General features: G+C 37.2%; 1 protein-coding gene across 3 annotated transcripts; it reads right to left on the reverse strand.

Annotated features, from left to right (window-relative positions):
- Positions 1 to 190: 190 nt before the first annotated feature.
- LOC132623713 (GATA transcription factor 6-like) lies at positions 191 to 10,905 on the reverse strand. Of its 3 annotated transcripts, none has more exons than XM_060338507.1 (3): positions 10,758 to 10,905; positions 1,241 to 1,480; positions 191 to 957 (listed from the first exon to the last, which is right to left on the reverse strand). In XM_060338507.1, exons 2-3 carry the CDS (start codon positions 1,475 to 1,477, stop codon positions 499 to 501), a joined length of 696 nt encoding a protein of 231 aa, XP_060194490.1. In that variant the 5' UTR covers positions 1,478 to 1,480; positions 10,758 to 10,905; the 3' UTR covers positions 191 to 498. The 3 variants fall into 3 exon arrangements, with proteins under 3 accessions (XP_060194490.1, XP_060194488.1, XP_060194489.1); XM_060338505.1 differs by lacking the exon at positions 10,758 to 10,905 and adding an exon at positions 1,568 to 1,718; XM_060338506.1 differs by lacking the exon at positions 10,758 to 10,905 and having other exon boundaries at positions 1,241 to 1,548.
- Between the last annotated feature and the right edge of the window lie 643 nt (positions 10,906 to 11,548).

An 11,548-nucleotide genomic window follows, 5' to 3' on the forward strand; every position in this document is an offset into this window, starting at 1 on the left:
TAATCTTTTATTTTCTAAGCATTTAATTAGAGGTAAGTTAGTAAAAACATTTATAATTTTCTAACAGTGAGCACTTTTTAAGAGATATGCATAAGCTTAAAAAGTCACTTATTATGCATTGAAGGGAATATTAATTACAATAATTAATAACTTAAAAATTTAAAGGCAAAAAAATTCCGATTAAATAAAAACTTAATTAACTTTCGAAATTTCAACCGTGCGGGAACGGAAGAAGTATCAATTAAGAAACCAAAAAGAAAAAAGAAGCATAAAAAAGCATACTCTTCCCATATCAACCTTTTGTTTCTTCTTTCTTTCAAAAAAAAAAAAAAAAAAATTGTTGGATGTTTGCTGGGTAGCAATGAGTACACGAAAGACACTAATCTCTTCTTTTTACACTAACACATTTGAAATTCAAAACCCTACCTTGAAAAACAGAACTCCCTAAACTTATCAAAAAATAATAAAAATTCCTTAATAGTCTACTACTTCCACGAATTAATCTTTCAAAAAGTCTGAACTGCCAGCTCCAATTTCCTTCTTGTGACGCATTTCCAAAACTTTCCTGTGACTGTTTGAGTGTAACCCGTTCGAAAAAGTCGGGCTACTAGCTGGTCTGTATTCGGGTAAAAGCCGACCCGATTTAAACCGGACCCCACATGCATTACAAAGTGTTTTCTCACCTAATGGACCGGTCCGCCATAATGGGGTCTTTTGCACCCCACAATGACTGCACTGTTTCGCCCCAAACCCGACCCGTTTCTCCATCTTCTTCTTCGGTTTTTTCGCTGGCGGTTTATTTTGAACCCGACTGGTGAAACAGGACTGCTGTTGGACCGGATTTTGAGTGTTTGAATGAATTTGGAGAGCTTTTTCCGGTAAGTATGTGAGTGAATACTCTGAAAATGAGTCTTCAACAAAATGAGACAGCCATTCCAGGTTGTCCAAATCACCTCCCTGCAAAAAAAGGGTCAGTCCTCTTCATTAATTTCACCCAGTTTATACAAGTAAAAAATAAACTTTCTTTTTTAACGGAACAACAACATGTCCCGTGTAATTTTACAAGTGGAGTTTGAGCAGAGTAAGATGTATGCAGGCCTCACCAAGTAGGGTAGGGTAGGGGTTGTTTCTGATAAACCTAGGAGGAAGTAGTAATGAAACGAAAATAACAAACAGCAAAAGGCAGACACGCAAAGCAAATAAAACAACAATAATAGTAAGAAAAGGGGGCTAAGCTTACAGGAAGACTGAGTTGACTACCAAGGATAGAATCAAAATCTTCTTTCTCAGAAGGAATAAGGCTAGACTTGTTGGTGAGTGTTACTTTATCACTTTCCTTATCCTGTGGTTGTAGCTTTTGGGGCGAAAGATAATTGTTGTTTTCATGTCCTTGGTCGTCGTCGTCAGGGAAGTCATTGGAAAAATCAAGGAGGTCGTCAACGAACAAGTCATCGCCTGAGCTGCCCAATTTATCCATTTCCTGTTCAACACACACAGACTTTGTAAGAAATATAGAAACATGCCTAGGAAATCTGAGAAGCAGGTTCAATTTAAGAGTAGAAATTACCAGAAGAAAGTGGGTGGTGTAGAAGAGGGGGATAAAGGAGGGGTAAAAGTGATTGAATTGGGAATAGCGTTAGGTAAAGAATTGAATGGGACACAGGAAACACATGAAACCTTACTCCACATACTGGTCAAGTACGTATTGGATAATTAACTAGTTAACTAGGTTAAGATAGGATTAAAAGAAAATATCATACGTTTCTATATTAAATTTACGAAAAAGGGCCTAAAATACCCTCGAACTATTGAAAATGGAGCAAAAATACCCTCCATCCACCTTTCAGCCCCCAAATACCCTTACCATCCACCTATTGGGTCTAAAATACCCTATTGCTAACAGAATATTCTGGTCAAACACGTGGTATTTTTTTATTAGTTGGCTTATAAAATTAATTAAACTAATTGACCAGATAACCCAAGTGCCCCCCACCCCCTACCCCCCCGACCCCCCCCCCCTCGGTGAATTTTTTTTTTTTTTTTGAAAAAAAAGTTGACATTTTTTTTGCACCCCACCCCGCACCCCTACCCCCCCCCCCCCGACGCAAAAAAAATTAATATTTTTGAAAAAAAAAGTTTTGACGTTTTTTTTGGGTTTTTTTAGCTGGGAGGGGAGGGGGGCGTAGGGGGAGGGTGCGGGGTGGAAAAAAAGCCAACTTGTGCCTTTTAGATTTTTGGGGGGTGGGGGGGGGGGGTGCGGGGGAGGTGTAGGGTGCGGGGTGGGGTGCAAAAAAAATATTGTAGTCTACACTTGTGCCTTTTAGATTTTTGGTTGAAAATATACCATGTTTTTTAGGGTGAGATATATTTTTTTTTTTTGGTAACTCAATTACATTAGACATTTTAATTTATCAAGACATTTCACAGTACTTGTGCATTTTACTAGGAAGTTGAGAAGCGTAACAATATTTTTTTTGCACCCCACCCCGCACCCTACACCTCCCCCCCCCCCTCCCAGCTGAAAAAAAAAGTTGACTTTTTTTTCCACCCCGCACCCTCCCCCTCCCCCCACCCCCCAAACCCCGCACCCTACGCCCCCCTCCCCCCACCCCCCAAACCCCGCACCCTACGCCCCCCTCCCCTCCCAGCTAAAAAAACCCAAAAAAAAAACGTCAAATTTTTTTTTTTCAAAAATATTAATTTTTTTTGCATCGAGGGGGGGGGGGGATAGGGGTGCGGGGTGGGGTGCAAAAATAAATGTCAACTTTTTTTTCAAAAAAAAAAAAAAAAATTCACGAGGGGGGGGTCGGGTCGGGGGGTGGGGGCACTATCTGGTCAATATTGCAAAAGTTAATTAGTTTAATTAATTTTATAATCCAACCAATAGAAAAATGACACGTGTTTAATGAAAAGATTATTTTAGTGATAAGGGTATTTTAGACCCAATAGGTGGTGATAAGGGTATTTTAGACCCAATAGGTGGATGATAAGGGTATTTGGGGGCTGAAAGGTGGATGGAGGGTATTTTTGCTCCATTTTCAATAGTTCAAGGGTATTTTAGGCCCTTTTCCGTTAAATTTATAAATAAATATCATTCCCTTCAATTCAAAATAATCATTCACTTTGCCTTTAGAACCTTTGGAGGTGTTAAAAGGGCCTGATCCAGCCTAACCCAACCGCCTAAATGACCAAAGAATTAAATAGGCTAGGACGGACTGACCCTTTTTATTAAAAGGCCACTAAAATGACATCCTAACTCAGTCCTAAATGAGCCGCGGACTATTTTTGTTCACTAATTCAAGTCACGTCCAAATCAAATTAAACACAACATAATTTTTAAGACTAAAAAGCATAACTCCAGTTTCTAATTTACTACTTAGTAGTAAGTATATTTTTTTTTTTCATTACCTTTTATCTTTTCATTTAATTTACTTATATTTTTAAAACATTAATTTATTTATTATTATTTTTGGGCCTCGTGGGCTGGCCTCAGCCCAACCTTGAGGCTAGCGGGCCAGGAGAGGTTGGGCTATTGAGCCTCACTTCTATTATATGTTTTAAATATTGTATTTAAGTTGTTTTTTCAATCTAAAATTTTATATATTTATATGTTCATTATTTTCATGTATTAATTATGAATAATATTAAAAAATTCGGAAAAGGGCCTAAAATACCCTTGAACTATTGAAAATGGAGCAAAAATACCCTCCATCCACCTTTCAGCCCCCAAATACCCTTATCATCCACCTATTGGGTCTAAAATACCCTTATCACCACCTATTGGGTCTAAAATACCCTTATCACTAACATAATCTTTTCATTAAACACGTGTCATTTTTCTATTGGTTGGATTATAAAATTAATTAAACTAATTAACTTTTGCAATATTGACCAGATAGTGCCCCCCCCCCCCCCCCCCCCCGTGAAAAAATAAATTTTGAAAAAAAAGTTGACATTTTTTTTTGCACCCCACCCCACACCCCTACCCCCCCCCCCCCCCCCGACGCAAAAAAATTAATATTTTTGAAAAAAAAAGTTTTGACGTTTTTTTTTGGGTTTTTTTAGCTGGGAGGGGAGGGGGCGTAGGGTGCGGGGTTTGGGGAGTGGGGGGAGGGGGAGGGTGCGGGGTGGAAAAACAAGTCAACTTTTTTTTTCAGCTGGGAGGGGGGGGGGAGGTGTAGGGTGCAGGGTGGGGTGCAAAAAAAAAATTGTTACGCTTCTCAACTTCCTAGTAAAAAGCACAAGTACTGTGAAATGTCTTGATAAATTAAAATGTCTAATGTAATTGAGTTACCAAAAAAAAAAAATATCTCACCCTAAAAAACATGGTATATTTTCAACCAAAAATCTAAAAGGCACAAGTGTAGACTACAATATTTTTTTTGCACCCCACCCCGCACCCTACACCTCCCCCGCACCCCCCCCTCCCCCACCCCCCAAAAATCTAAAAGGCACAAGTTGACTTTTTTTCCACCCCGCACCCTCCCTCTACGCCCCCTCCCCTCCCAGCTAAAAAAACCCAAAAAAAACGTCAAAACTTTTTTTTTCAAAAATATTAATTTTTTTTGCGTCGGGGGGGGGGGGGGGGTAGGGGTGCGGGGTGGGTGCAAAAAAAAATGTCAACATTTTTTTCAAAAAAAAAAAAACAAATCACCGGGGGGGGGGGGTAGGGGGTAGGGGGTGGGGGCACTTGGGTTATCTGGTCAATTAGTTTAATTAATTTTATAAGCCAACCAATAAAAAAATGCCACGTGTTTGACCAGAATATTCTGTTAGCAATAGGGGTATTTTAGACCCAATAGGTGGATGGTAAGGGTATTTGGGGGCTGAAAGGTGGATGGAGGGTATTTTTGCTCCATTTTCAATAGTTCGAGGGTATTTTAGGCCCTTTTCCGTAAAACATTTAGTATTTTATGCAATAATTATGATGAATTGAATCCTAAAAAATATAAATATTTATTTTAATTTCGTAAATATTTTTTTCTAAGAATTTATAGTTGTCACGTCAATTAAATAGGCATCAGAAATTATATTTTTGACTAAATTTACCATGTGAGCTAACAAGACAAAATTGAATGACTTAGTTGAGTGAGTATAATAATCAATTAATCAAAGCTGAGTAACCATCAAAACTCTCAACTCATAAAGATTCATTTTGGGTAACTTATCGGCCTTGCTGCCTTGAGCGCAATAATTTGAATGTTTTTGAGTAGGTGAAACGAAATAAAAACTAGGTTTAACTTTATTTCCAAAAGCAATGTAAAAGTAAAAAAGAAACGCTGAGTTTCATAATCCCACTTCATGAGATTACGAATTTATGAGGTGTAGCCCCCACCTACACAAAGAAGGAACTTTATTTTGGAGAAAAAAAAAGAAGGGAAGAGTAAAAGGGCAATGATAATTGATATCAATGTTTCTATTTATAAGAGGTGAACTTCAAATCTTTTGGTAGACCGCTCCATCTGATTTTCACTACTTTCTCCGTTCATTACTTGTTCAGTTTGAATCACATTCTTTAAGAATTAATAATTAATATGAATATTTTACCATAATACTCATATTACTAACTGATGTTTAGTCTTAAATTTTGAAATAATTTGAGGAATAAATAATTAATGCTAAGGAAAAAACATGAAAAAAATATATATTTATGTTTTTCTCTTTATATGCTTAAAGTGACAAGTAAAAGTGAAAATATGTTTTAGTATAGTGGATAAGTAAAAATATATGGAGGGAATAATTACGTGAACATATTTTTAAAAAAATCAAATTTAAAATAAGTGAACTTAATTTAGGGCCAGTTAGGAAGTTAGTGTATAATTATTAAGATAATAATTACACAATGTAGTAATTATATAGTATTACAGTGTAATTAGTAATTAGAATAACTTATTTGTTTTTTCATAACAAAATTATATGATAATTTTATTGTCATATTTGGTTGCACGAGTGTAATTACATACTTATTATTGATGTATTTTAATTAAAGCGCATTGTAAAAGTTATTTCCCCCGTCCTAATTTATGTGACATTTTCAGATTTTGAGAGTCAAATGAGTTTTCTTTGACATCGATCTTTTTCATTGTCTTCTAAATTATCAATTATTGTGACTTCTAGTACTTGTTGTTATCTTCGTGTTAAGAAATTAGCAATTGGAAATAGAAAAATAGCTAGAATAACAAGTTCCTAGCAAAATAGAAAATTGTGTTTCCTTAAGGGATTTAATTCCCTCACAATTTTTCAAGATCTGGATTAATTCCTCCAAAGATTGAAGGGAATACTATTATGTAACTAGGGAATTGAAATTGCAGAAATTCAGCAAACTTAATAAACGGTAGCAAATCACACTAACATGTACTGTTGCTTTTAAAAATGATGCACAGAAGAGGGGAAGAAGAAGATGAATTATCTTCGTATATTTCAGTGTGTAAAAATGAGGCCAAAAGCCTCAGAATTTATAGCCAAAGGCTGGGTGAATTGAAAGAGGTATGAAGGTGCCTTTTCGGGAAACACATATCCGAACCAGAACTTGTACAATTTTATTTTTGGAAAATGATCATTGTTGATATAGTTAATTCAAAACTGTCACGACAAATTAACGAAAAAAAAAAAAAAAAACTTTGGTGGAAAAATTTATCAATCAATTATATTATGTGATCAAAACCAAAATCAAAATCCGTGAGCCAGCGAGGAGGAAGTCAAAGTTGATCAAGTCGAGCAACGACGACAACACGAGGCTTGCCTTCTTTTCAGCCCTTTAAGAGTTGGAAGAAGTGCTTCTATATATAAGCACAATAACTTTCTTCTCTTTAATCAATGAGGGACAAAGTCGCTTTGTGAAAAGAACCTTGTTCAAATTTTAATTTCCCTCAATTTCTCAATTCATGCTACCCTTAAGTAATATGGTATATATATCATATACTGTCAGAGTATCATAAAAAATTGGATCATTCCTTCAAAAAATGCCACTAAGTCGTCTATGGTACCCACATGGTATATCATATACTGGCAGGGTATCATAGAGGACGACAATTCATTCCTTCAAGAAAAACACTCAGTCTTTTATAGGTAATTGTCTCTTTTTTCTTCTTTTCTTTCTTATTTCTCTACTTCTTATCTTTTGTAGTAGGTGGGAATCATAAAGGACCGAGAACTTTTTTAAAGAAATAAATCAGTTCTTAGAGCCTGTTTGGATTGGCTTATAAGTTGCTTATAAGCTGTTTTCAGTTTTTTTGAGTGTTTGGCTGGTCAGCTTAAAGTCATTTTGTGCTTAAAATAAGCTCAAAAAAATAATCGGGCCCATTTGACTTAGCTTATCTAAAGCAGTTTATAAGTTTGAGACTTGACATGGTATGGGGACTGGGTCCTTGCCCCGTATACCCGACGTCGCACAAGTTCCAAGGGGTTTCTAGGGACCCCAGGCATGCTAACATCGGGGAAGGCTCGGACAACCCCAAACTACCACGACTCATTTCAAAACTAATAAACCCCAAGTGAGACAGTAGAGAGCATAGGGCTGTAAGACTTAGAAAAAAAATCAACTAAGCTCACACATAACAAAACAACAACACTGCCCAGGAAACAAAAGATATAGATAAGGCATAACATGAAATAATCAGGTAAGATTCAGCAGATTAGCCGAGGCACAACATGGGAATATTATTAGCATTTTCACAACAAGGTTGAGGGAAACAAAGGCTACTGATGATATAGCAACACAGGTGAAGCAAGATCAACTCAAGAAGAAGAATCACTCAGGCCCATTTTAAGGCCAGGTCTTCATAGAACCAAGAAGCATGCAGGACTACTCTTAGGCAAATTTTGTACACACAGGAAAATGACATTAAGCTTGCTTTAAACAAGATGGTGTGACCAATCATGTGTGTGGGAACAGCAACAGTTAATCACATTAGAAGGGAAATCTGGGCAGGATCATACATGGATAGGGATAGGGACATGATGAGGGCCTAAGCAAAGTTCCATATCAAGGAGATCCAAACAAAACATTTTTTATCCAGCAGAGAAGGCCTCAGACAAAAGCAGGGAAAAACAAGAGGTTTTAACAAAGGAGCTTAGCACCAGCAAAGGAATGCAGCATGGCCATAAGTTCAACACAAACCATAAAAATGCCATAAGGACCAATTTCTAGATCTTCAATACATAGTTAAGTGCAGGCTACAGTAATGTGCAAAGAGTAGACAAAGTGGATACCTAGGACTACATGACTAGGTGAGGCAAAACAAACAAGATGGTGCAGCCAAGAGAAGAAAGCAGAGGCAAGGAGCAAGTCAACAGGCAAGGAATGCATTGCATCCATAATACAGAGGGAATTAATCAGAGCAGTGGGAAATCATGCAAGTAATGACACACACAGAGGTCATAAACAAGTCATGGTGAAGCTAACATGGTGTTAAAAAAGGGATGGGCTGGTCATGATGATGTTGAAAAATAGACATGAGTAAGGAGCTAGTGAGCAGATGCAAGTAGGGACCAAGTGTGGAGGAAATGCTATGGCAATATTATCTACAAATGCATAGAGGGGCTATAAGACATGAGCATGGATCATACCATTCAACCATAGGCTGATCATAGGATCAGCAGGACAACACAGAACCCACAGGACAAGGGCACAATCAACCAAGCAAAGTCAAGATGCACAAGTAAAATTAAAAAGGGCAAGTTGACACTCCAAATTAGCTATGTTGATCTATTTGGCACAAAGTCGATGACTAGGAAAAAGGTATTATGAGTCTCATGTTTCAGACTATAGCTGAGAAGAAGAAGTTATTACAGTCCTGCTATCCTAGAGAAGTGACATTCAAGCAACAATCAAGCAAACCTTGGATTAAGGGGGGAGGTTTAAAGTTTGAGGCAGGCCATACACAGGTGTTGGTTTAAGTCCAATCAAAGGAATTGCCAAGGTATATGTTTAGATCTAATTCATACAAATTCAACTAGCAAGTTGGGAGAAAATAAAGCAAAAACAGAGGGAGAAATGAGGGAAAACATGCAGGGTATACTTATTATAAGGGGATGCAAGCTACTCTAGGCCAAACACATATACTCTAAAAATATGAGAGGGTCTCTATTCAGCAGGCATGAACAAGTAAAGAGGGAGGACATGAAATATCATTTATGTGAGAGCAGACATAGAGTGATTCAGTTTTGCTACGGAACAAGTAGAGGTTCACATAGGGGGCTTGTGGAAAACTAAAGAACAAACTTGCAGATTACAGGTTGATCCAAACCACCTAAAGGAAATGTACGACAAAAACAAATGACAAGTCTTAGATGATGATGAAGTAGTACAAGGCCACACCTTTACAAAATCACATTAGTGCAGCCTTATTATGTCTCCTAGGTCTGCACCCTCGTAAGAGGTCAAGGCATGACATCAATGATATACATGATGAAGACAACTTAAACAAACATATAGGATTTTCCAGATAGGGGACTAACATTAGATGCAAATGATCAAGTTCTGAATAAAAAGGCTCACATAATTCACAAAGAAAACAAACAAGGAAGACAGATAAGACACCACATCCTACTTTTCAGAATCACTTTCTTCCACATAGCCCTTCCCTTTCCAACAATAGGTAGGACTCATACTATAGACATCCACCAACACAAGACCAAGTTATATACCCCTACTTACCATTTTAATCTTAACATATTTCATCAGGATCGGGAAATAGGCCATATAGGACTGCATAGTCATGGTACCACCAACAGGATGTCATGAACCTATCTAGGATCAGGCTATGATCATCTTTTCACACAATTATCAACTGCAAGCTTGTTTCATCTTTCTTCTCATCCAACCAAAGTAATTAGCCACTCCCTCCCCTCTTTAACCTATTATGCTACTCATCCCATACCATTATCAAGCAAACCATCAGCCAACATCTCAACCAAACTAATTCATTTTTTGATCCTAAGTTCAAAGAAAATAGACAACCCACTCATGACATAGAAATGAACTCCCTCTGCCAGCATGATTGGACTGCGTTAAGGCAGAACAAATGCCATAACATTATTTAATCAAAACCAACAACACTACCTGCTGCCTACTTTTATCCCATCAGCTCCAAAAATGACCAAGGAAATTACCACAACAATTAATGCTGGAAAACAATTATCTAGTACTAACAACAAATCATTCAAAACAAACAAATGACAACAACCTAAACTAGATTACCTTTACAACATAATTGAACTCCATAAAGATAAAAATGTCACAACATGATCTAATCAAACCAATAGCAATAACTTGCTGTCTACATTTATTTACACCAAGCTGGAAACAACTATCTATTACTAACAACAAACCATTCAAAAACAAACAAATGGAAGCAAAATCGACAAAAATTTAAAGGAAGGCAATAAACAAAATGAATATTACCTTTTTTGGGCACGACCAAGACCAAACGTGGATTTTAGAAAATTCCCCTCTCCAAACACAAGCCCAACGACAAAAATAAAATAAAACCAAGATTTTAGATACTAGATTTTCGAGCAAATCAAAATAACCTTAAAAAACTAAAAAATATTCAACTTTGAGAATTTTTATATCTCAAATCTTAACCCTTTCAAAATCTGACCTCCAGGATGCTCTCAATGTCTAAAACAACGATCTGGGACTTCATAATTTCAAGCCCAGATCATAAAGGAAGGGCTCAGATTCAAGATTCATGCCAATCAATGGTCATAAATGCTCGTCACAACTGTAAACAGACCTAAATCGCGAATCGTACCTTATAGGGACTGTTTGGATGAAAATCGAGCAAAACCAGAGGAAAAAAGGACGAAGCTTTTAATGCTTTATCCTCTTTTCAACCACCCAACGACGTCACTGTACTGGTGGCGCACAATAGTCGGCGATTTGACCCGACGAGAGGGGGGGAAAGGGGGTAGAGGGGTGAAGGAGTAGGGAGGCAGCTAGGGTTTCACCCTAGCCCCTTCTTTGAAATAACACAATAGCCCCCTTATGTTGGTCGTTATACCGAAGGAGTATTATATAGTTTCTTGGGCAGGGTCAGCCCCTTTGTGGGCTGGACCTGGCCCTATTTTTTTTTTTTTAAAATCTGACCCTTTTGTATATTACGCACGTATATGCGCACATATCGAGTGTATATACGCTTGTAGTGAAAAAAAATGATCCAATAAAATAGGTTGTTACTCAAAGTACGTAATCATAATAGGAAATAATTAAAACGACGGCGATTGAAGACGTAACAAAATTAAAAAGAGTTTTGAAACCCACTTTTGCAGAAAAAGCCTCAAATTGACCCTTCAGTAAATAAAGATTGTAATTACAGTCAATCTTTGTAATTAATTACATAAATATCCTCCCAATTAATTATTTGCAAGTGCCGCAGCCTTACTCCGGTATTTAATTTAACCAATTAAGACTGATTTGCATCAACGTGGCTTGGCCATTTCAATTAAGGCCGTCCGGAATTCAGAAATTTGCAAAATTGACCCCAGCTGTATTGAACCATGAGTTGGTTAACCATGAGATGGTCATTAATGCAAAATAATAATA

This window comes from Lycium barbarum, chromosome 12 (assembly GCF_019175385.1).
Source record: "Lycium barbarum isolate Lr01 chromosome 12, ASM1917538v2, whole genome shotgun sequence".
NCBI classification, from domain to species: domain Eukaryota; kingdom Viridiplantae; phylum Streptophyta; class Magnoliopsida; order Solanales; family Solanaceae; genus Lycium; species Lycium barbarum.

Coding starts and splice junctions, on each gene's coding strand:
- LOC132623713 (XM_060338507.1), bottom strand. CDS start 1,477: ATGGATAAATTGGGCAGCTCAGGCGATGACTTGTTCGTTGACGACCTC. Junction 958..1,240: donor GTAGTCAACTCAGTCTTCCT/GTAAGCTTAGCC, acceptor CTTTTTTTGCAG/GGAGGTGATTTGGACAACCT.